Source organism: Tachysurus fulvidraco, chromosome 1 (assembly GCF_022655615.1).
Source record: "Tachysurus fulvidraco isolate hzauxx_2018 chromosome 1, HZAU_PFXX_2.0, whole genome shotgun sequence".
Lineage (NCBI taxonomy): Eukaryota > Metazoa > Chordata > Actinopteri > Siluriformes > Bagridae > Tachysurus > Tachysurus fulvidraco.
The window spans coordinates 30,500,148-30,525,321 of NC_062518.1; the positions used below are offsets into that span (position 1 = coordinate 30,500,148).

Below are 25,174 nucleotides of genomic sequence, written 5' to 3' on the forward strand. Positions count from 1 at the left end.
AGAGAAACAGTTGGTCAAAGACACAGGGATGGTGCGAGAAAGAAAAAAGTAGTTGGGCATTTTTTTATTAAACGTCCCATTAAACAACAGGCAATTATTTGGAATACTGATCACAGTGTGGAGAATGACATACAGTAAATCTACAGAAAACCAAAAAGAAGCCTAAATCCTGAACCAATTAATGTCATGTGATTCTTTGGAGCTTATGTAAATTGATGACAGATGCAATGGTGAAATAGGAATAGATTTTGAACCAAATTGTGTTTTGTAAAAGATGCACAAAGCAGTACATGACCTTGAAGCCCTCGATGGTGTGCATCTTTCATTCATCCCCCACCCCTTTCTCTCTCTCTCTCTCTCTCTCTCTCTCTCTCTCTCTCTCTCTCTCTCTCACACACACACACACACACACACACACACACACACACACACACACACACACACACATGCAATCATGTTTCCTCTCTGTGCTTCGGAATCACATACTAGAATCAGCTACAGTCTGTGTTTCACCCCAGTACTGTTGTTCTATGTTAGTGAATCATCTACTACTGAAGTCAAAGAAATTACATTAATAGGCTGGATGTGTGTGTTTTATGCACAATATAAAGAGCTGTACCAGCAAACCTTATAATTAACTATCTTCCAACTAAATTATTTTGGCACGGTGTTTGGAAAATTAGTTTGGTGCTGTCTGGCTTGCTTCAACTGACATGTCAAAAAAAAGGTTCTCACTTAATCAATTAAAGAAATGTATAATATACTAATAATGCTTATGGTTAAATATGTTTTACAAAATATTGATCTTAGTATAAGCATCTATTGCATTATTTCATTCTTAATCCAATCAATTCGTGATGTTAGTTACTAGGTGATTCTACTGATGCAAACTCATTCTACATTTTTTTAAATACCAAGGATAAAATGTGCATGTCCTTCTAAAACTGCTGTAATTTATTCACAAGTTATTCACCTTCCTATCAGATGTATTCTAAATTCCTTATTTCTAGCTATGTGTGTTTCCATCTGCTGGTAGAAATGAGCAGCTAGCACTGAGACATTCAATTCTTTTCAGAGGCTGTTTGTGGTCACTTCAGCTTTCCAGCAAGGATCCCACAAAATGAAGCATGCACTGTGGAAGTCTACTATATGATCAGATGCAATTTAAAACGTGCCTCACTGCAGACTGCAAAATAAGGTAGATGTTACATTCAGGAAAAAAGGTGGGGGGTACAAGAATATGTGAGGATGACACACTCCACCTTCACAAAACTTTTATGTATAGGAAAGTATTTATAGTAGTATAATTAAACCTTCCCTTCAGAGCATCCACCTGTCTGCATCTTTCAAAACATACTGGAAGGGGTTTGACCCTACTAGTCTCTCATATGCTGTTTTTAAAGAATGAATACATTTTAAAAATGCATTCAGAGTCAGATCCTGCCATCTGAATGTTAGTCAGCTTTTTTGTTGTTATTGTTGTTGTGTGTAGAGGATGTTCAGCAGAGGAAGCCCTGCCGAGCTAAACGTCAATCAGCGCCCCACGTGGCACATTAACGCGCCTCATTTGCCAACAAACCTCGAGAATATTTAATAGCTCTGCTGCAACACCAGGCAGGTCCAATTTCCAACTCAGTGCCCTTAACTAGAAGTTTCTGAATCAACAGTGCGCACTAGTGATCCGTGCACTTTGACAGAGTTACACAAAATCAGAAACAATAAAATCGTGTGCGCAATATGCTAAAGTCATATCCTGTATTGCTTATGTAGACCACTGAATGATAAACAAGGTATGGTATTGTTAGTGATTACCTGGTGGGCAGTTGCAGTCAGATGGGACTTCACGTGCAGTCCTGGAGCGTGCAAAATGTTCATAGGAGCGCTATGGAATGAAAAGAAACCAAAACACATGTTAACTAAGCGCTGGGTTAAAAGTGATCTAAGGGGTAGATGCTATGTGTAAAATATTAAAATGTCACATTAATGCATACGTTTTCTAAGCAATTTTACATGGCTTACCTGTGACAGGACCTCGTCCACTCTCTCCTGTACCATTGAGTTAAACTCGTCTATGGAAACCTCAGCAAACGGGTGTAAAAGGTGCTCTCCATTGCCGCTTTCTAAATCGAGCATTCTGTTCTTTATGTCACTGGTTTGAATCCCCAGGAGAATGCAAAAAGCGACAGACACGACGGAGAAAACAAACGGGATTGCACCGGTGATGGTTCGGAGATAATGCTGCTTCCCTCCCAAGCCTGAGTCTCTCTCCATTTTCGCAGCGCACCTGGGAGGATTTGTGGCTTCTGAAGCCTTCATAACTCGTTTTTAAACCGTGCAGTATTATAGAACTAATCACCATGCAAAGACAGGAGCAGAATGATAGGGAAGGACTGAAACTGTTTACGACGCGTCCCGGGCTGAAACTGAACTGAGAGCGACGTCCGTGTCGGTGCGCAGCTCCGTCTAGCGCGCGCTCATTCAAACCCAACCTGATAACCAGATAACCAGCAACTGATTCGTGGAGGCTTCTGGGAGTTAGTTGATGCACTGGATAAAAATAAGGATCAATGAAATGTCGTGGTCAGACGGTATGAATCCCTACTTGGGCAGGCGGCGTGGCCAAAGCTTTAAAGCGCACGAGTGTGTGAGCGCGCAGAGAAGAGCGCAATGCATTCCACACGGTCAGTTCACACTACACAGCACTGTGCGCCTCCAAATGAACGCGCTACTCAGCGATCACCATCAGCAGCAGCAGCAGCATCATCATGACTGCTTTCTCCACCCATATGCATCACTATCTGCATCTTATTTCTGCCAGACGCTTCTGTTGCGCTTTTGAATAAGACTATTTATTATGCAATGGCGTTTTGCAGAGCAGATACACGCATTAGCTAAACGCACTGATGCATTGATATTGAAATGTGGCAACAGCAAGTCGGGATCAATGCTGAATGCTGCTATAGTCGTTCATTTTATGCCTGCCAGGTATCTGTTTAGCGCACAAATCAAAGCTATCACACTACATCAGCAGCCTAGAGCTTCACAAAAAGTTTTTTTTTTTAGTATTAAATATAATAACAAAAGGTTGCCTAATATTTTATAAAAGCAATGCACGGTCGCTCCCCAAAACCTCACTCAATAATTCATGACCGTAGGACAAATTATAGAAATGAATAACTAATATAGAAGAGATCTTAATCACATGGTGTGCAAAAAGTGACGGTTGTGAAGTTCAGTGTGCTTGCCGCAGTTTTTTTCGCAGTAACCTTAGACAGCGGGCTTCAAGGAGAAGCTCGTGTTTGGAACCCATGTGGAGATGCCTGACATGCATTCACTGCCTTTCTGCTGCCAGACATGTGGCCTGGACTGACCTCTATATTGGTCCCACACTCAGTTTGAGTTTCACCACAGAAACTCAACGGCAGTCCAAAAAAAAAGGATGGGTGAAGATATTTTGAAGGTACACATTACATATCACACTATTTCATTTTTTGAGGTTTGATATCATGATGATAGACACAATATGAAGGTAAAACAGCAGTGCCAACTCTGAAATCCAAGTTAAATCCAAGCTATTTGTTATTCAATGTACAATGGTACAGTATAATGTCCCAATGGTATAATGTAAAGTCGTTTGACCAGCTGGACACTGTGCTTTGTGTCTATAAGCTTTCTATACTATCCGTGTAATTATTGTATAATAATTTGAAAGAATTGACAAGTGTTTCATCTCATCATTTTGATGGCAAGTATCATATACAGCAACCAGCCATCGTCTGAAGTAAGGTGTACAAACACCTGTGAAAGCACAATTGTGAAAGAGCAAATTAGGTTGGTTAAAATAAAAAATAATCTGAATAAAATTGTAAATTAACTGTAGTAACAAGACAAAAAAAATGGCAAGTTGGAATCTTAACCTAAGCAGTCTAATAATTAAAGGTGAGGTTGGTCAGCATTTGTAAAATAATGGTGGAATTGTGTTTTTTTATTTTGTTGAACCCCACACCCCAAGAGAGCTGTTTGTCATGTGTTCTCAAAAAAGAGGTACTGTATGAACAGATAATGAATCTTCATAGAGGATTTGGGGGGGGGGGGTTGATGTACAGGGTGTATAGTATATCATACATTCATTTCTCTTTAGTAACCACTTCATTCATCCTTTCACGTGTGTTTATGCACTCATTCACACTTATGGGCTAATTCATTTATCTACATTTTTTTCATTCAACAATGGAAGAAAACTAGAGAACCCTGAGGAATCTCACACATCACAGGAAAACATGAAAAACTCATAAACATAAACACTAAAACAGAGAATAATCACAGGAATAAACCCTGGAGCTGTGAGGAAGCAATGCTACCCACTGCATCATCTGGATAATATATTAGTTAATTGTGATATAACATAAGAACTACCTTAACAACTTTAGTTAAGTATTAATTGTTATCACACATTACTGATATTACAAAATGTACACAAGTCCTTTACCTAATAAATCAGAAATTCATCTCAGGGTCTCGATAATGTGCTTTTTATTTATACTGTTAGGCATACAACAGTTTTTATTTCCAAAAAACATTGAGCAACATCATATTTCATCCATGTAGTACAACTTTAGTGCAAAAATCACAACCTGGACCTAAGTGATTTTTGTGGGTTTTCATTGACTCGAACAGCAACAGAGCACTCTAGTGTCCACAGTGTGCCAAGTCAAGTGTGGCATTTAACAAAGAGGGTGTGTTCAATTCAGCAGCATCTCTGGGTGAGAACGTTGTGTATATTTTATTGTATAATTAAGATATATCATTGTGACGTTCACAATATTGCCAAAAGTACATGGACACCTAAAAAATCACATCCATATGTGCTTGTTAAAAATTTTCATTATAGATTTAAACCCTCTGTTCTGTTCTAATAACCTCCAATCTTGTCTGAAGGCTTTCCACAATATCTTGGAGCATGGCCGTGGCCATGGCATGTCAGCTGATGACCCCTGGCATGTAGTCATCATTTCACTTCATCCTAAAGGCATTCACTGGTTTTGAGGTCAAGGCTCTGTTGCAGGACACCCAATTTCTTCCACAAAAACATTGTTAGAATATGTCTTGGTGGAACTCACATTGTGCACAGTGCCAATGTCATGCTGAACAGGTTAGGGTCTCTTAGTTCCAGTGAAGGGAAGCTGAAAGGCTTTAGCATACAAACATATGTTCCACGTTTCAAATCCTTTTAGTGCATCTTATGCTTTAAAAATGTCTTCCACAAGTTTAGTTGTTATTACGATAATAATAATAATAATAATAATAATAATAATAATAATAATAATAATAATAATAATAATAATAATAATTTATTTTAATATGGGGGGGGGGCTAGAGCATGGTGGTTAAGTGGATAGAATGTTGGTCTCACACTTCTTTGGATGGGGATTCGGTTTTTCTGCCCTGTGTGTGAGTTTGCGTGTTATTCCAGGGCATCAGTGGTTCCTTTCAGGTACTCCAGTTTCTTCCACTTGGCAAAAGACATGGTTGTTGGCTCACTGGCATATCCATAGTGTGTGTTTGAATGTTTAAGTGTGTGCAATTGTGGTCTGCGATAAGTTGGCACCGTATCCATGGTTTCCCCCACCTTGTGCCCCTTGGGATAGGATCCAGGTTCCACATGACACTGTGTGATAAGCACTACAGAAAATGAACAGGGCCATATGAATATGTTAATGATCATACAAGAACAATTAAGATAATCTGGGTTCCTCCCAATTTCAGAAAATATTCTATTGCACTGTTAATGTGTGTGTGTATGAGATGACTGGTGCCCCATCAATATCCCGCCTTGCATCCAGTGGTCCTGGAATAAGCTCACAACCCACCACCTGACCAAGATACATTTGATCACACAATAAACATTAACGGAGAAGTATCTTATCACCACATTTATTCCACTTGAAAAATTGTTGAATATGCAGCTGCCGTGCCGATTCTATCCACTAGCTGGCATCCTACACTTAGTTTAAAAATTTTAGCAGCCTCTTTTTTTTTTTTTTTTTTTTCCAGAGATTGCCTACTCATGAGATCTTTCCCAGCTGATACGTTGAAAACAATATCAGCTCTACAGCTTCAGTTTTAAATGTGTATCCAGCAGCCCAGCTGGCTCTCTCTGTTCTGCCAGAAACAATTACAGAAAAGTCACCACACAATCACTGCTGAATTCTTTACATGCTTCACATTGTTATTTTATCACACATTGTAAAATCATTATCAGGTCCTTTTGTAAGTAAGACAGTCTAATCTAATGCAGTCTAATTCAAGAGTATTAGCATTCTAAAAAACTGAGGACCTGGAAAATTCACTTGTAATTTACTGGAAAAGCACACAGTGATTCCTAAATGAAAACCCACACAGGGAAAATTGCTTTTTAAACAATGAATGGGAAAAAAAATTAAATGAGCACTGCGATGGCTAAGCCATTAATCAAATGGAAGCACTGGAATCGGTATTAATTTCATTCACAAATGGAGCTTTGTATTTTTTGGGAATCATGTGTGTGAAAATAAAAAAGGACTCATTAAATGTTCCTCGTGATAATTTCAAGCAACATTAAAAATGGTAATGTAGATACACTTTATTAGCACACCTGTACACCTGCACATTAACCTAATTATCTAATCAACCTATCATTTGGCAAAACACTTTGCATAATATCATGCAGATACAGGTTAAGAGCTTCAGTTAAAATACACATCGAAAATACACATTAAAATGGGGGAAATGTCTGATTTAAGTGACTTTGACTATGTCATATTAAATAGTGCCACAAAGGCTGGATATTGTATTTCAGAAAAAGTAACATTTTCTAGAGTTTACATGGATTGGTGTGAAAACTATTAAAAACAAACAAACAAACAAATAAATAAATAAATAAATAAACTAACAGGTGAGTTGGAGTTCTATGGGCAGAAGTTCCTTGGTGATGTGAGAGGTTAGAAGAAAAGTGGGTCACACTCGAAACTAGAGGGTTGAAGATTTAAATATCTGGTCTGGTTTCAGGAATCTCAATTTCTGCTGTGCCATGCAGCTGGTAGGTCGGTAGGGGGATCAGAACTTGGTGTAAACATCATGAAACCGTAGACACAACCTACTTTGTGCCAACAGTTCAGGCTGAGGTGCTGGTGTAATGGTATGGGGAATGAATTCATGGCATTTATTCATCCTCTTAATACCAGTTGAACATCAGTTTAATGCTACAGCCTTTCTGAGTATTGTTGCTGACCATGAGCATCCTTTTATGGCCACAATGTAACCATTGTATAATTACATCTTGCAACATGATAATGGGCTATATGATTATGAATGTGAATCATTTCAAATTTGTTCCATGGAAATGAGTTCAGTGTACATTAACAGCCTCCCCAGTCACCAGAAAAGAATTCAATTGAGCAGCTTTGGCATGTGGTAGAACTTGGGGATTGAGGCATGAATGTTCAGCTGACAAATATGCAGCAATTATGTGATGCAATCTGGTCAACAAAAGAATGTCAAAGGAAAGTTTTCAACAACTTGTGAAATCCATGCCATGAAAAAGTGAATCTCTACTGAGAGCAAAATGAGTAAAATGGCAAGAGTATATACTGTATAGCTGTATATATTCTATGTTCGAGTGGAGATCAGCCTGAAAACATGAGGCAAAGAACCTGGGTGGTATTTTTTGTTCAGTTTAGTAATTGTGTTATTTCAGTCTTAGGTTTTGGAAGTGAGTTGCTTCTTTTATTAAGAATTGCACGTCCAGGTCAAATTGTTCCCATGAAAAATGTACAGTCATGTGAAATTGCTAGGATATTAGTTTACTAGTGGAAAAACCTCGAAATGCTTTTGCCAAAATTTTTATCAGATATTTAGGTTGTCTCTTAAGATCACCATTGTGCTCACAAACCCAAAGACTGCAAGTTAGGGGATGAATAGAAATTAGCTTCTGTACTTTATCATTGGTTTACACTGGCATCTGAGTAGGTGTTGGTATAGTTAGCTGTGGGAACTAAGAAAGAAAGGAAAGAAGAATGGAAAGTGTAACATTTAGTATAGAGTAAAGATAAGATTATTAGGATTATTATACAAGGATTATTAGAAGTGCTCTGTATAGTTCAAAAGAAACAATAATTGGACAATGCAGTTAATGTTGGTTTGTTATAATTTCTTCTTCTTTTTTTTTTTTTTTTTTTTGCTAATTCAATTTAACTCTTTCTGGCCTGAAATGTAAGTGCTGCTGCACACCAATAACTACTCAGTTAATTAAAAGGAAAGCCACGTACCTTAGCCAAAATAGATCAAGGTTTTGAACTGTTTACTAAATAATCTACGGTATTATTGTTGTCGCTACCTCCTAGCTGTTGCCTTGTTGGTATTTTATGATGGTAAAATTATTTGTTTTGCTATGTCCCAAATACTATGTGTTGATTTGACACATCTTTTTAGGTATTGAGTGCTCCACCAGAAAGAGCCAGAGAAATCATAAATTTAAAATTGTTACTTTGAAAGATGATTTGCAGCTTTGGTTTGTTATCATCGTTATTTCCTTATAAAACACAAAAGCTATTTTGAGAAAGCAATAGTCAGATGATTAGGGGGACTAATACCCTAATTAAACCATGAGCAGGACCAGAAATTGCACACCACATGTTGCTGAGATGGAGGGGGGTGGGGGGTGGAGGGGTGTTAAAGCACTTCCAAAAATAAAAATAGAAACAACTGGGTGACAAATTAAAGGAAAACAGAACAGCTTGTCTGCAACTTGGCAAATTTTGGTTCACCTTGGTAGAGGTGAACACCATCCTTCCAAAAATCTCTCATGTGATATTTGTGATGATGGTGACAGAGAGTGCTATCTGCCACCTCAGACCAAGATGGTGATCTTGATTTATAAAACATTCATATTCATTAAACCAATTATTGTGCCCTGATGCACTGTGGAAGAAAACAGAATCCTCCTGGAAGAGAAAACTCCATTTTTTTCTTTTTTATTATAAAGGTGATCAGCCAGAATAACTTTCTATCAATTTGTAGTGACACCAAGAAGACAAGTGGACCCAGATCATACATGGAAAATGCCAGCTTTTGTCTACAGCATAACAATGCAACCACCTTTCCTTTAATTTGTCATATTGTCCTTGCTTCCAGGATTTAACATTCACATTATCATATTACTATAATTTGGTATTTAATTATAAACCGTGCATAATGTGGAATGGCTTAACGGAAACATAAGAGCAATTAGATGAAGTCAGTGCTGGCTTTTCCTGTGTTACTTAATATTATGCATCACACTGACAAATCACATAAGATTGTTCATTAGTCAGGCTGCTATGGCTGGTGGTCTTGGTCTGACTTCATGCTCTCGGACATGAAATATATGAGTTTCAGTGAGAATTTGACAGAGTATTTTAGTATTTGATATTTCTCATAGTAGTTACAGTACTGTTTGCAGTGCCCACTGTCAGGTCATTCTGCACCATATTTTCTTGGCCCCTTGTGTTTTGACAATGTTCCAAAACACAACTTGGCTGACTGAGGGTCAGCAGGCCATTTTCACTGAGCCATACTGGAATTAGTAGGGCAAATGTTTGCTCTGGCTAGAATGAAACTATTCGCAGCTATATTTTAGGGCTCTGTTGCCGACAACCTATCTGAATCCTGGTAATTATAATTTAAGTCAGAAATAACTAACAGCAAAGGATTGATATCCAGCAAAGATGTTTTACAAAATGGATAGACACTTTAAATTAAGAAGACATATGTTTGTGTGTATAAATGTCTCATATGTATAGCAGCACTCGTATGAGGCAAAGTAGAAAAAGAATGCATCAGAGTAAGGAGCTAGATAGACAATCTCTTTGTTTTGGATGTGTTTGTAACAGTTAGACTTGGGAGAAAATGATGCCAAAAACAATGTGGGAACTGAGCACTAGCTCTGCGATTTTTCTTTGTGGATTTAACACTACAGCCTTTTTGACTCTGTACAGGATTCATTGATCAGTGCCTAATTTAACACCCATCCTGGCCATGAATCCATGGAAATATTTACTGTATTTAATACATTATAATACTGGTATATACAGTATATACTGTATTTTATAACAGTATAATATTAGTATTATTACAGTAATACCCAGTGGGATATGTATAGTTGTGGTATTATTGTGTGATACATATATCATGATAGTGAATGGGTGAGATTTTGTAGACGAGTTACTTATACGAAGAAATATGAAAATGAGTTGTGGAAAAACATGTGGTGGTTTAGAAAAACCTGTCATATGTTACTGTAGCTGAATTCTTGCAAAGACTTTTTTTTAAAAAAAAAATCAGATTTAGCTATTTAATTTTATTGAATTCATACATTTTATTTTATATAATTTGTTTACTTTTTTATAGGCTTTTAATGCCTTGGCTATCTACATTGAACAAAATTATAAACACAACACTTTTGTTTTTGCCCCCATTTTTCATGAGCTGAACTCAAAAATCTAAGCCTATTTCTCTTAAATATTGTTCACAAATCTGTGTTAGTGAGCACTTGTCCTTTGCCGACTTAATCCATCCCCCTCACAGGTGTGGCATATGAAGATGCAGATTAGACAGCATGATTATTGCACAGTTGTGCCTTAGGCTGGTCACAATAAAAGGCCACTCTAAAATGTCCAGGCTTTTATCACACAGCACAATGCCACAGATGTCACATGTTTTGACGGAGCGTGCAATTGGCATGTTGACTGCAGGAATGTCCACCAGAGCTGTTGCCCATGAATTGAATGTTAATTTCTATACCAATTACTATATACATATTAATTATATATACAGTATATTATATACTGTATATTATATTAATACTAATTAATCAACAAAGGCATTTCAGAGAATTTGACAGTACATCCAACCGGCCTCACAACCGTAGACCACGTGTAACCACACCAGCCAAGGACGTCCACATCCAGCATCATCACCTTCAAGATCGTCTGAGAACAGCCACCCTGACAGCTGCTGCAACAGTCATTTTACATAACCAAAGAATTTCTGCTGTCAAAAACTTTTTCAGGGAAGCTCATCTGCATGCTCGTCATCCTCGTCAGGGTCTCGACCTGACAGCAGTTCATCCTCCTTACCTACCTGAGTGGTCAAATGCTCATTTTCGATGGCATCTGGCACTTTGGAGAGGCATTCTCTTCATGGATGAATCCCGGGTTTCACTGTACAGGGCAGATGGCAGACAGCGTTTATAGGCTCATGTGGGTGAGTGGTTTGCTTATTTCAACATTGTGGATCGAGTGGCCAATGGTGGTGTTGGGGTTATGGTATGGGCAGGTATGTTTTGGACAACGAACACAGGTGCATTTTATTGATGGCATTTTGAATTCACAGAGATACCGTGACGAGATCCTGAGGCCCATTGTTGTGCTATTCATCCACGACCATCCCCTCATGTTGCAGCATGATAAAAAAATCTAATTTTATTTGTCACATGCACATACATACAGAGTACAACATGCGGTGAAAAGGTTTTTGCATCTGTCCGGTATTCAAACACAAGGAATGCAATTTGGGATAAAAAATATAACCAAAAGGAGGTGATAAATAAAAAAAAGTATAAATTATATATTTTAAAAAACTATATAAAATATGAAAATATATGTGAAAAATAATGTATATACATATACATAAATATACATAAATGTGTGTGGCTTTAATTATTGTCCTTAAAGTGTCCATGTGCAGTATGGTATGTATAAAGTGTATGAAGTGGTACTGTGCTGTGCAAGTCCAGAGTTAAAGTGTCAGTGCAAAAAAGGTGTGCAGAAACACAGTGAAGGGGAGAGGTCCAGTGCTAGATCCAGATCCTGGGTGTTTCCTGGTTTAAACTCCGATTGGCCTGCGGGTAGAAGCTTCTCCTCATTCTCTCTGTGTTTGCTTTCAAAGAGCGGAAGCATTTCCATGAACGCAACAAAGAAAAGAGTCTATGTTGGGATGGCTGAGATCCATTACAATCTTCCTCGCCCTGGTCTGGCACCGCATGCTTTCGATGTCCTGCAGGTCAGGGAGCTTGGTGTAGATGGTACGTTCAGCTGACAGCACCACCCTCTGTAGGGCTCGCCTGTCCTGCATGGTGCCGTTCCCGGACCAGGAAGTGATGCTACCCGTCAGGACGCTCTCAATGGTGCAGGTGTTGAAAGTCTTTAGCACCTGAGAGGGTAGATGGTACAGACGCTGCCGGGCCTTCTTCACCAGGGTGTCGATGTGACAGGACCAAGACAGGTACTGTGTGATGTGAACACCCAGGTACCGGAAACTGTCCACTCTCTTCACGGGAGTCCCGTTGATGACCGCTCCTTCTTTGTGCTTAAGTCCACTACCAACTCCTTAGTCTTGCTGACGTTCAGGAGAATATTGTTCTCCTGGCACAATCTCTCCAGGTTTTCAGTCTCCTGTAGGTAGGCCGTCTCGTCGTTGTTGGCCCACCACAACAGTGTCATCAGCAAACTTGATGATGGTGGTGGAGTTGGAAGTGGCCACACCCTGGGGAGCTCCAGTGCTGAGGGTGAGGGTGGATGAGGTGTGTTTGCCCACCCGTGCGGCTTGTGGTCTGTCTGTCAGGAAGTTGTAGATCCACTGACACAGTGGCAGGCTGAGTCCCATGACCTCCAACTTAGAGGTGAGAGTGGAGGGAATTATGGTTTAAACGCTGAACTGTAGTCCACAAACAGCATTTTTGCATAATTTCCTTTTTGGGACTTTAAGGGACTTCAAACTACCCTCTCAGGTGCTAAAGACTTTTCAACACCTGCACCATTGAGAGTGTCCTGATGGGTAGCATCACTTCCTAGTTCGGGAACAGCACCATGTAGGACAGGTGAGCCCCACAGAGTGTGGTGCGGTCAGCTGAATGGACCATCCACACCGAGCTCCCTGACCTGCAGGACATCTACAGCACGTGGTTCCGGACAAGGTCTGAAATGGTTTTCAGACCCCACTGGACCTGCCAATACAGTAAAACTGCATATTTTAAAGTGGCCTTTTATTGTGACCAGCCTAAGGCACAACTGTGCAATAATCATGCTGTCTAATCAGCATCTTCATATGCCACACCTGTGAGGGGGATGGATTAACTCGGCAAAGGAGGAGTGCTCACTAACACAGATTTAGGCAGATTTGTGAACAATATTTAGAGAAATAGGCCTTTAGTGTACATATAAAAAGGCTTACATCTTTGATTTTTCATTATCTACTGCTTATCCGAACTTCTCGGGTCACGGGGAGCCTGTGCTCAGGCGTCATCGGGCATCAAGGCAGGACGGAGTGCGAGCCCATCACAGGGCACACACACTCTCATTCACTCACCCACTCACACACTACAGACAATTTTCCAGAGATGCCAATCAACCTACCATGCATGTCTTTGGACTGGGGGAGGAAACCGGAGTACCCGGAGGAAACCCCCGAGGCACAGGGAGAACATGCAAACTCCACACACACAAGGTGGAGGCGGGAATCGAACCCCGACCCTGGAGGTGTGAGGCAAATTGTGCTAACCACTAAGCCACCATGCCCCCCGGGGCAAAAACAAAAGTGTTAAATTTATCATTTTGTTCAGTGTACATCTATCTACCTTTTTTTGGGGTGGATTAAGGATCCAGTTTAACAAACACTGTGGTAAAACAGTCTGTCTAAAAAGTCTAAAACAGTGATCAGACATGAGTATAAACAATTCATTTCCCAATCTGATAACGGCTGTGAAACGCTCCTGAGCTTCAGTCGGGTATAATCCGTCTTTAAATGAGACATTCTCCCTTTTATGGTAATTAGACTATAACATGATAAGTGTACTTGGTTCTCAGAGATGTGAAGAGTTTTCCCAAGACACCCCAATGAATGAATGAATGAATGTATTACTTGTGTTATTTGTATTATTTGTTAAGCCTAAGGGAACTGTGCTGCTGAGTATGGTGGCCAGAATGCTCTCACAAAAGAGATTAATCCCAATGTGCCTTTCCTGGTAAAATAAAGACTATGATAAAAATCTTTTTTTAAGGATTTTTGGGAATTTTTGGGATTGAATGCTGGTCATTGGTTTTTTTGTGGCAGGTTTTGGATCATTAGATCCTAGAAGTTTGAAATCTTGATTGACTGTGCCCCATTTGATTACAGAATTTACAGCTATTCCACCTAAGAATTGACTGGAATCCATTCTTACATCCATATTTAATTAATCAGTCTACAGCATTCATTCCCTAAATGCCTCTGGCATAGCTAGATATTGTTTTGCATAAATTAGACATTCATGTTTGTAATAGGGAATCCTTACCTGTGACCCTCTGAGGACTCTTCCATGTAGCTCATGTTTGTGCAAGTAACAAAGCACAGAAAAACAATACACCGATCTGTGTTAGCTAAAGCTTCCTTCAGGTCACTGATGTTTTGTGGGGATTTTGCTTTGTCTTTCATATCTTGCCTTGACTTCCACAGTTCCCCTTTTCAGACAGTGGAACTTGTCTTCCTTAGCTTTATTTTCAGATACTCTGTCAGCTGCTTAGAGAAGCCCACGGTTGTTAAGTGTTAGTGTTACAGGTTTGTATATCTAAAAAATATCCTAATGATTATTCCTGATCTGCATAATGAATATTAATCAGTCACTTAAGACATAACAAGTTAAGGGTTTTGAGATGTAACAACAGGAAGGATTTGTAAACTTTTATATAATTTTCATCAAATATGAAGTCCGTCCATTAACATTTACTGAAAATGTTCTATGTTTATTGTGTTCTATAGTGATTGTGATTACTTCTTATTACAAAAATTAACAAAACATTTATTTTGGCCAGGGACGGAATTTGGGGTACAGTATGTTTTATCAACAAGTTAGTTTGTACTACCAAATCAAATAATTGCAGAGACATCACAGGATGGGAATTATTGCCTTCTTCCTCCACATGTGGTGCACAAACCAATCAGAATGGTTCCGTTCAATTCCAGAGTGAAATCCGGCTGAATCCAGATGTCAGTCTGAAATTCAGTGAGGGTAACAGAGAGGTAGCAGATGGTGGAATTAAGTACCCAATCAGCAGTTTACTCTACTGAATTAAGTAGAGGAAGAAAAGAGATAAAGTGAACTGAGACCTAGTCCTTTCTGCTCTAATTCCCAGTGCTCTGGGTGATTACTGAGCACCATGAAACCAGTATGGGAGAATGGTTAGTCCTCCATGGACTGGCGCTGTTCCATACTCTACCAGTTCTCTTCACAAAGGCTTTCCTGTAACAATAGACAGCCTCGAAGCCCAGAAGCTTTCCACTCACTGCCCACAGTTTCTCTTTTCAGACACTTAATCCCTGATTGAGTGTTTGGAATCTTGAACTGTGTAATGAACTGATATTCCTCAGAGAGATGCTGGAAGTGCTTAATGATTGGGTTACAGAATACAAAAGCAATTGCAGGGTCAGGAGAAGTATTTGTTTCACATTTCTCAGATGAATATGGTGGTGAACAGGTTGAACATAAAATGTGTATGCTATTGTATGCTACTTTTGAAATTCTGTGAGGAAAAAGCCTTGTGTAAGAGGCTGTAATGGAGGTTAGCAGGAATGACCTACAGTATGACACAGCTTGTTCTAAGCTAAAGACTCTCTTTTATCTTAAACCAATTTATTGCTGAGCTGAAAGTAGAACTCCTTCAAAGAATCTAGGCCTTAGGTAAATGAAGCTTGTCTTGGATCAGTGAACAACACAGGGTTCATGCCTAGCTGTAGCCAGGCCTGAGATTGATATACAGTATGTACTCTAGGGGAACTAAGTTCTGCCCCAAGTGGCCAGTCTTGGAGTGTCGGAATGCACAGCCGTGCTGAAATGGACACCTGCTGACAGATAGACAGGTAGGCATCTCACTACAAGCCATGCATTCCTCGAACAGAAGGGCCAAGAGGTTTCTTTCTTTCCAGCCACTGACCCCCCACAAAACCCTGCTTGGCAAACTCCCAAAGCAGAGTTGCAACATCTCCAATGGAGTAAATCATAAAGAAACAAATGAGTTGATCCACTAGCATGATTGTTAATTATCTGGGCAGTCAGGAAGAATTGCCATTTAGAAACAGTGCTTACATTTAGCAGACACCCTATTCCAGAGCAAGATACATTTAACATCATTTTACACAACTGAGCAACTGAGGGTTAAGGGCCCTGCTCACATTCCCAGCAGTGACAGCTTGGTGGACCTGGGATTTAAACTCAAAACCTTTGAGTCTGTAGTCCAACACCGTAACCTCTAAACTACCACATCCCACAGCTTAGGTACAGAATGTATGTGCATTTTGGGTTGCATCTGTTCTTCAATGTCATCGTGTGTCAATGCATACCGGTGTAATTTATGTCTGTGCTTGATTGGTTATGCAAGGAAAAAACTGAAGGAATAACAGCACACCTGCCATGATTTATAGCGTTTATATGAGAGCACTCACACTAACAATTCATTATTTCTTAAAGAATGACATGCGTCATTATGACATCAAAAGTTATGAGAATTTTTTTAAAATATGCTTGTATGCAGCTTCCACCCCACAAGTCCCTGGGTAAGTTATTACAGTAAACAAGTGTTTACAAGCCCTGTGACTTTCCATGGAGTTGGAAATACTCTCCAAGCTATGCTGTTATAGAAAATTAATTAAGTTTGTTTCTGACTAGAATTCAATACTTATTATTATGTTTTCTAGCATGGCAAAACACATCTAAGGCAGTTGGATTGTTAATAACATTGCATTGTTAATAACATTCATGATAGCACTTACTTGAATAAATAGACAGATGGAAAAATGATTTGTATGGTGACCATATGCATTGCATTGCTTTCAGTAAACAGCAGGAACATTGGCCTGTTTTCTACAACCTTCTCAGATCTGGTCCTATGCCCTTTGACCATCCTGGTGTAAACATCCTTCCTCTGCTTCCTAAGGAATTCCAAGTGAAATATCCATGACCTTATAATGCTGGATTTATTTAAGAAAAAAAATCAATGAACAGTCAGCATGCAGCCCAAGGGAAGCTATATTTACTTAAAGCATTTTTTCCCTTAATGGTGTCAAGCCATTAAGAAGCAAAAATTGGGGTCATGCTAAACATTTTCTGTTAGAGAGTTTAGACAATTGGACTTGGTTGTTATATCGGATGTATTGGAGGCCATGGTGAAGCATCTCAGATAACTGGAAAAACATCAAGTCCAGTCAGTTGTGACTCGTAAATATAACTTTATCTCAGATTCAGGGAAATTACTAACCAGGAACTCCATATATTTTTACATCCAGTCTGTTTCAATAATCAAATACTTCTATACTTTCTCTTCTTACTTATACAGTGTATATTTAAATATCACACTCAAGTGGAAGCCTCAAAGTTGACAGCAGGAAACCCAATTTATAGAACAAATGTTAGAAAATGCATCAGCAGTATTTACATACAAACTGATTTTATGTTGTTCTAACTATACCAAAGTTCTGTGTGTGCACTATAGCTACAAGACTATAACCTGAGGAGAATTAATGTAATTTGTAATTTTGTACATTCAATTTTTTTTTTAATTTTTCTTATTCTTGCACTTTTTTAGAAAATAAATAAAGTGGAATAGATATTGTTAGAATCATCTAACAGCAATAATCAAAATAAAAAAAAAACTAGCAATGCCAGTGTCTTCAAATTACTTCTGCTGTTTTAATAAAATTTAGTGACTGTAAGAGGAACATGTAGGTGCACATCACATCAGTGCCGAAGGCCATCTTCCAATAACATGGATTTAATAGCTATATGATGTTCTTTAACAACCCACACGTTGTACCTTACATATTCTCCTCCGGATATTTACCCTCTCCAGCTAGAAAGAGTACATGCAAGAGAGTTCAAGTGTAGCTGTTTGAATACCTTTCTTTGACATACTAATGGAGATTAAGCTGAACTGAAGCCTGCGTGTCAGCCAGCAATTCAGGTAGTTCATACCGTACATGCCTGCACCATTGTTCCTCTAAGTGCATCGTACGTAGACCTTCATGAAAGGTTAGAAAGGAAGACGCCATTTTAGTCAAACATTGTCATTAGTGTGGCTGTGAGTGTTCTCCTTAAAAGCCTTAGTATGAAGAAACTAACTTTGCAGTGTGCAAAATTGTTTGTTAGCACCCAAGGACTGACATCAGATACAGTATATAATGGCAGCTGTAACTTGGGAGATTGAGTTCCTTTATGCAAAATTGTTTATTCATGCAGGAATTAGTTCCATGCATAATGCGCTTAAAACCTCATCGTTGCATTGTGCAAAATATGTTTTTTGCATGCAAAATATGCAAAATATGCAATTTGCATGCAATATAATAACACACTTCATCATACTGTCTTTTGTCTGACGTTCTATCAACTCAAAGGCATCAAAGTGAATTGTGATTTTTCTCTTTCTGGTGCTGGAATGTGATTTGCATTTGATAAAAGTGCAAAAAGGAAGACGACTGTTGATTGAGGGGGGAAAAAGTCTGCTCTTCATCAACTGCCCTGAGGAGTGAAGAGAGATGAGTCAGTTGGCAGTTTGAAATATGCATCTCTTGTAAGTTCATGTCAGGAATTAAAGGCTAAGAGAGCCAAAAAATTTCAGATAAGGGTTTAAATAGAGATGACAGCGTGGTAGCATCATGGCACGGAACACCTCTTTACCATGTGGCATGTCCTGACCAGAACAGAGTTGTGTCAAAGCTTCTGAGTGTGTTACTTTAAGAGTGTGTAGGCAGGAGAGCCCCACAGTGCCGTTGTGTTGGGAATGCAAACCTAAGTTAGTAACAACGTGCTCCTCGTGCACTACAATTGGGAAGTAAATATGAAACGTAGTGTCGTCAGAAGCTGTTTTACCAATACGGTGAGAGTCAATAAAAGCCTCGAGTGTCCACGCGCTTCCACAGTCCATTAGAAGCAGTGCGTTCAACCCGCGCAGATTCAACTGACAACTAGGATGAGCGCGTCAGCGGGACGTCTCTTTATATGTTCTTTATTGCTCTTTAAGGTAAGTGATGCATTTGATCATTGCAGGTCATTGTTAGTAAATAACTAGAGCATAATTGTATAGGCGCGATGTTTGCACTGGTGGCGCGTGCTTTTTGGTTTAGGTCACGCGACGCGCGCGTGCGCTTCTTACTCTTATGTCCTCACTAATAAGGTAAAGCTAAGTGCACTTAGCTTTCTAAAGGACAGTTGCATTTAGTGAGACCTCCGGCCAAATATGAATTAGTGATGACAGAAAGAGATGGAAATGGAAAAGAGCTGGGGTTTCTGGGCAGCTGTGTTTGTTTCATTTCCATACACACAAATACAAGTTTGATTCCTGTTTCTCTTTGTTTATTTTGTTTGCATTTGACACAAGTGTTCATCATCTGGGATGCATTTATTAGCTGATAAATAAACGTCATGCCTTCTGACTTCTGCGTCTCAAGACACTGTTGGTGCGTGAATGGAAAAGCAAACAAAATCAGCAAGAGCTGTGTTGTATTTCTTGCTTGAACACAACTACTAAACCTTTAAATGATCAACCTTATTAGCTATCGAGTTATCAGTCATGGGCAACACGGTAGAGATTCTCAACTCTGGTCCGAGTACGTCTTGACCTGCACATGTTTTTTTTTCCATCCTCCCAAGACCCCTGAGGAAACTAATGAGCTGATTACCAGCCCTTTCTGAGTTGAAGTGGTGGTATTAGAGCAGTAAAAATATTTTAAACATTAAAAGACGTTGTTAAAACTCCAGGAACTGGGACAGGAACCCTTGTGAATACACAACACAGGAGCCAAATACTCAATTTTCACTTACTACTGTTCAACATTATAGCATACGGAGAAGAGTAAGGGTTTATAATCTCACTATCTGTTTTTTCCCACAAGTGGATGGGTATGTTGTCTCTCAAAGTTTCTTCCTCAAATTGTCTCAGGGAGTTTTACGTGCTACAATCAACTTTGCTTTTTTGGGGTCGAAATCTACATTAGAATCTCTGCAAAGCTGGTCCGTGACGGTGTCTACTGTTCAGTGAAGTGAATTTATAGTGAAGGTAAATTTCAATTTGAGATTTATTGAGCTTGTAATTTTCATGGCATATTCTATGGCAGATATTCAGTGCTGTCTTGGTATATTTGTAACTAATCATGCCCTATAACACATCCATAAATGATCAGGTGAGATCAGGTGACAGAAAATCTCCAAACTGTTCTGCTACTCCTACAACTCCAGCAGCGTCCTGGATGTGAAAGCCTCTTTGCAGGTTGTTTGACACAGAGAACGTCCTGAACAGCTAGATGTGTAACACAGCAAACTGTGAAAGACTGTCAAAGAAATACACTGATCTGTTCATGTCTAGGTCAGCCTTTATTATGATTTTTTTATTATGCTTTCAAACTAATTTTCATTTTCTCTTAACTGTTAAACACATTTTAAAAAGCTACATTTCCTTAAGCATACATGATACAACAGGTATGCCACTTAAGAAACCACACATGTCTAGACAACATTTTTTAGACTTGATTATGTTGTACAGCATTTGCTGATGAACTTCTACCAATGATAAACATGTAAATGCCAGCATAGGGACAGTTTGGCTTGCGGTCTGTTAGAAGGCCAAGAGCATCTGTCAAGCTCATTAGAAGATGATATGCACTTGGACAACTGGACGACACCGTGTCTGCTGCTTCCCGTCTGGGACGCTTGGCTTGGCACCTCCACACCTGCCACAGAAAGAGATCAACATCTTCAGCGTTTATATTGGTGTTGGCACACACTGAAGTTAACAGCCTACATTAAGATTGTTTATCTTCATGATTATCTATTTTCATTTTCCCTGTTGTAGGGAAGAGGTCCTAGAGAGATGGATTAGAACAGGAGTTCTGGAAGGTACCCACAAATAAAATCTTAAGTCTTTTGGCCCTGAAGGTCTCCGACTCTGCAGGAATGGGGTGGCACTATTGATAAATGATGTGTGTGAAGAACGTCTCACGCTTCAAGCTGCACTCAATAAAATACTATGAGAGAAGCACAAATGGGAGCAAGTGGGACAGAAATGTGCAGCTCGGGGTTGTAAAAGGAGCGAGGCCTTTAGGAATGTGGATTTAGTGAAGAGATGAAACGTGATATCTATCAGTACAGTGGAGATGAGTTAACATGAAGCATTTATGAGGCCCAATGTGATCCAGGGAGTGAATTGGTATTGCTTGTATTAAGATGATTTGGACAAGCAGACGCACACAGAGTCTGCTTTATTCTAATTTTTATTATAAACTATAAATGTTAAAAATTAATGTGCAGTGGAAGGTGAGAATCCAACATTTCCAACATGTCTATAATAGAAGATATTATTATCCTTTTTAAATAGAGTGTCACACAGTTCATAAAAACTTTTACAGTTAACTGTACTCTAACAATGTCTGCTTGATGTTTTGCAGACATGTCTGCTCTTCAGATGTTTCCAGGGTAATTAGAATTGGGTCTGGATTTATCTGAATGTCTCACAACTAAAACAAACCAATACCAAATTCAGTATCGTATAAAAACCAACCGTAGATTCTATGACTGGGGGGAAAAAAACATCTGGGAAGAAGGAAAGCTTCTATGAATATACTCTTACATTCTACATAAATTTGTCACATCTTTGTGACAGGAAGTATCATATCCCATTTTTGTTCTCTGGAACTACATGCAGACACTCATGCTAGCTTTTTTCTTGAGATCTGTATCACCTACCCTGCTTCTATTTATTGCATGGCTCCCTAAATGCTCTTTTCTTATGTAACTTATTATTATTATATTTTTCTTCCTCACATTTTTATTGGATGTCACTCCCTGCATCTGCAGTTTTCTGTCTCACACACACAAACACATTCAGCCTTAGTGACCTAATCGGTTCTCCCACAAGCCACTTCAAAAACAAAATTTCCTGCAACATTTGTCAAATGTGTGGGTGCGCTACTCTCTGTTTGACACTTTATTTAATCCCTTGCTCCTTTTTCAGAGAGAAGAGAATGCTTCTTTATCAGCAGGCATTGTGGAATACTGAGCACTGTGTGTGAGTGTCTGTGTGTTTGAAGGACCCACTGCTTTTCCAGTATTGGTCTGCAGAATGAACAGACTCTTGAGTTCTCGTTGATATAATGATGGGTGCGAGCTGATTCACCCCCGTGATCCACCCCCTTGTTGACCCTGCCATTGTGAGTGGTTCACTTCCTGCATGAATGCAGCACATAATTGACTAATGAAGGCTTTTGGCTGAAGAAGTCAATGTTTGGGGTCTTTTTGAATTGTTTCATAATCCCCAATTATGTTTCCAGCCACAGAAGTGGAGTTTTATTTTTTTTTCAGAATGCTACCCTTGAACTGGCTCAGAATAAGTCAGACAAATCCGTATCTCTTGTGTGTAAATATTAGATAACCGTAGAAAGATATCCCTCGGTCATGTTACCACCAAGAAGAAAACCCAGAGTTCAAGAAGAAGAATCAAATGTATGTTTTTTTGGATCACAGTGGACGTCTCAGCACTGCTGTTTATGGGACTGACTGGTCTGAAAGTGTTGCATATAAATGAAGCTCTGACAGTAATGCTGGCCTCAAGTCAAAATACAGGTCAGGTTTTGTTAATCTGCCCGAAGGATTTTGAACTTTATTAAAAAGTGTAACAAAAACATTTAATCTTTTACATTGAAGCTTTCTGCAAGGGCAAAGAATACCAATGCTTTGATGTACATAATTCCTCTGCAGAAAAGTCTTTCACATTTGTGTGTATTTTATAGTAAAATGACATGTTGCATTTCAAGTGATTAAGAAAAGTAATACCAGAAAAGTAATACCAGAAAAGTAATACCAGAAACTAACATGGATCACAGATGTTCCACTACATTAAATGTGATTATAAATAGAAAAAAAATTATGACGAATTGTGCTTTAATTAAAATATATATATATATATATATATATATATATATATATATATATATATATATATATATATATATATATATTTGTTTGTTTGTTTGTTTATTGGCAAATTACTCTTATTGAAAAAAGAATCAACTTTGGGGAAACTCTACATAACATTGCCCCGTAATGGAATCAATAAAACAAAAATGCAGTGTATAAAATCAAAGGGAATGGCACTTCAATACTGCCTGGCAAGAGTAACTCTAGAGCTAAACCCTCAGCCCCCAGTGAGAATCTATGATTTGCAATCAGTGAGAAAACAGAAATAAGGTTTCACATAAATATTGTATTCACATGTATACCTTTGTGTGCATGCCTTTATAATACATATTATCTCTTTAGCTTATATAATGTACACAGGAGCTGGTATTTTAGTGAGATATTGAAACAAATTCATATCAGTTCATCAGTTACTGCTCTCCAAAACAAAAACACCACAGGGCTTTATCAGACATGCAGACAAGTTTCCTGCAATTTATGCAAACAACACAATGTTTTATACTAGCAGAAAGTGTGTGATTTCTTGTTATTTTAGTTTTTTAATTTTTTTCACCTGTGCTCAATTCCTGCTCAACAAAACTATTACCATGCAAACAAGCTTCCTTACCCCGCGTCATGACACATTCATTCTAAACTTTACAATTTACAATGAATGTGTCATGATGCGGGGTAAGGAAGCGGCTTCCAGCTCCCCGAGGTGCGGCTACCGAAACGCCGAATCCTGACAAGGTCCAGGAGGGGGGGCGAGGCACACGGCGAAGGCAGGTGGGGGGAGCAAGGACCACGGCGAGGCAGACGGGGGGAGCAAGGCGCACGGCGAGGCAGGTGGGGGGAGCAAGGCACACGGCGGCGCAGCCAAAGAGGGCCGAGCGACGTCCACAGCCAAGCTGACGGGCCGAGCGACATCCACAGCCGAGCTGACGGGCCGAGCGACGTCCACAGGCGAGCTGACAGGTCGAGCGCTACCCCCGTCGCACCGCGGCCAGTCCCACCTCTCAGGAACCAGGAACGGGGAGGGAGGGAGGGCGGGCGGAGAAGAAAAAAAAATCCTCCACAGAACAGAAAATCCATAGGGGCGAAATATGGGCCTGCAACACCCCCCACGGACAGGAAGTGGGGCGACGTCCTCCACGGAAACCAAATGTGAAGTGACGCCCCCCACCGGACAAATGCGGGGCGATGTCACAGGACACCGAAAAAACAAAACAAAACTCGGGCTGGCGACATGGCCCGCAACCAGGAAGTGAGGCGGCCCCCCGCGGAGAAACCGGATGCGGAGCGACGTCCCTCACCGAAAAAATGCGGACCGATGTCACCAAACCCACGAAGTCCAGGGAAAAAATAAAAAATCAAATAAGAAAAAAAAATACTCCCAAACGGCCAGTCCAAGCTGCAGCTATCCTGCTGGGTCCTGGTGCGGCGGAATCTTCTGTCATGACGCGGGGTAAGGAAGCGGACCCAAACACAGGATAGCCAAATCAACAGGGTATAATAACAAAAGGACATGAAACAACACACGGACTAGAGACAGGACAAAGACAACAGTAGATTCCGCGATGCACAAGGTAACGTGGCACAGTTAAATAGACAGGGTAATCACAATGGGAAACAGGTGTGTAGACAGGGAGGAGCAGAAGAAGGCGGGGCAGACACGTGACGAGAAACGTAAACAGATGCACGTGGCCAAAGTCCGGGCTGAGTCCTGACAGAATGACTGAGATGGGGCTGACCATTTTTATTCAGTTTGCACTGAAATCATGTACTTGTAACTGCTCCCCTATCCATATGTCTGCATTATCACTCTATGAGCTAGCTGTGACAAACCAGTGTTCATCTTATTTGCCTACTGTTCACTTAAAAATAAAGATGCCAGGAATTTCGAAAAAGGGCTTTTCTCAATGTGTTGCAATAGAGGAACTATTTTTGGCTCCCCAGAAAAACTTTAATTGGTTCCTAAAAGAACCTTTTTTCCTTAGCACTCTTTCTATACAGTTAAACATGTAGGAGGATGTTAAGAATTACTCTGAAATGAAAATGCATTACAGGCACATTGCCTTGCTTTAGAATCAGAACTGTGAATACATGGATGGACATTACTGTAGAATGGCATACCATCAAAAACACCACTCACTCCACATCCCCAATCTCAAATGTGTCTCTCGTTAG

At 39.6% G+C, this 25,174-nt stretch overlaps 2 protein-coding genes across 11 annotated transcripts in view; one reads left to right on the forward strand and one right to left on the reverse strand.

The window, feature by feature from the left end:
- The window catches only part of LOC113657475 (collagen alpha-1(XXV) chain), a 140,605-nt gene extending 137,840 nt beyond the window's left edge, over nucleotides 1-2,765 (reverse strand). For 3 of the 8 annotated variants that reach the window (XM_047801054.1, XM_047801053.1, XM_047801047.1), the window contains exons 1-2: nucleotides 2,020-2,763; nucleotides 1,813-1,882 (exon numbers count right to left, since the gene is read on the reverse strand). In XM_047801054.1, the coding sequence (XP_047657010.1) occupies nucleotides 1,813-1,882; nucleotides 2,020-2,316 (367 nt within the window). In that variant the 5' untranslated portion in view covers nucleotides 2,317-2,763. Of the gene's footprint in view, nucleotides 1-1,812; nucleotides 1,883-2,019 lie in introns of all 8 variants that reach the window. The other 5 variants (XM_047801055.1, XM_027169326.2, XM_047801050.1 and 2 more) reach the window with 4 other exon arrangements.
- A 15,959-nt stretch (nucleotides 2,766-18,724) lies between these two features.
- The window catches only part of LOC113657533 (ADAMTS-like protein 1), a 99,861-nt gene continuing 93,411 nt past the window's right edge, over nucleotides 18,725-25,174 (forward strand). The window contains exon 1 of one of the 3 annotated variants that reach the window (XM_027169457.2): nucleotides 18,725-19,061. In XM_027169457.2, the coding sequence (XP_027025258.2) occupies nucleotides 19,011-19,061 (51 nt within the window). In that variant the 5' untranslated portion in view covers nucleotides 18,725-19,010. The remainder of the gene's footprint in view (nucleotides 19,062-25,174) is intronic. The other 2 variants (XR_007144360.1, XM_047820575.1) reach the window with 2 other exon arrangements.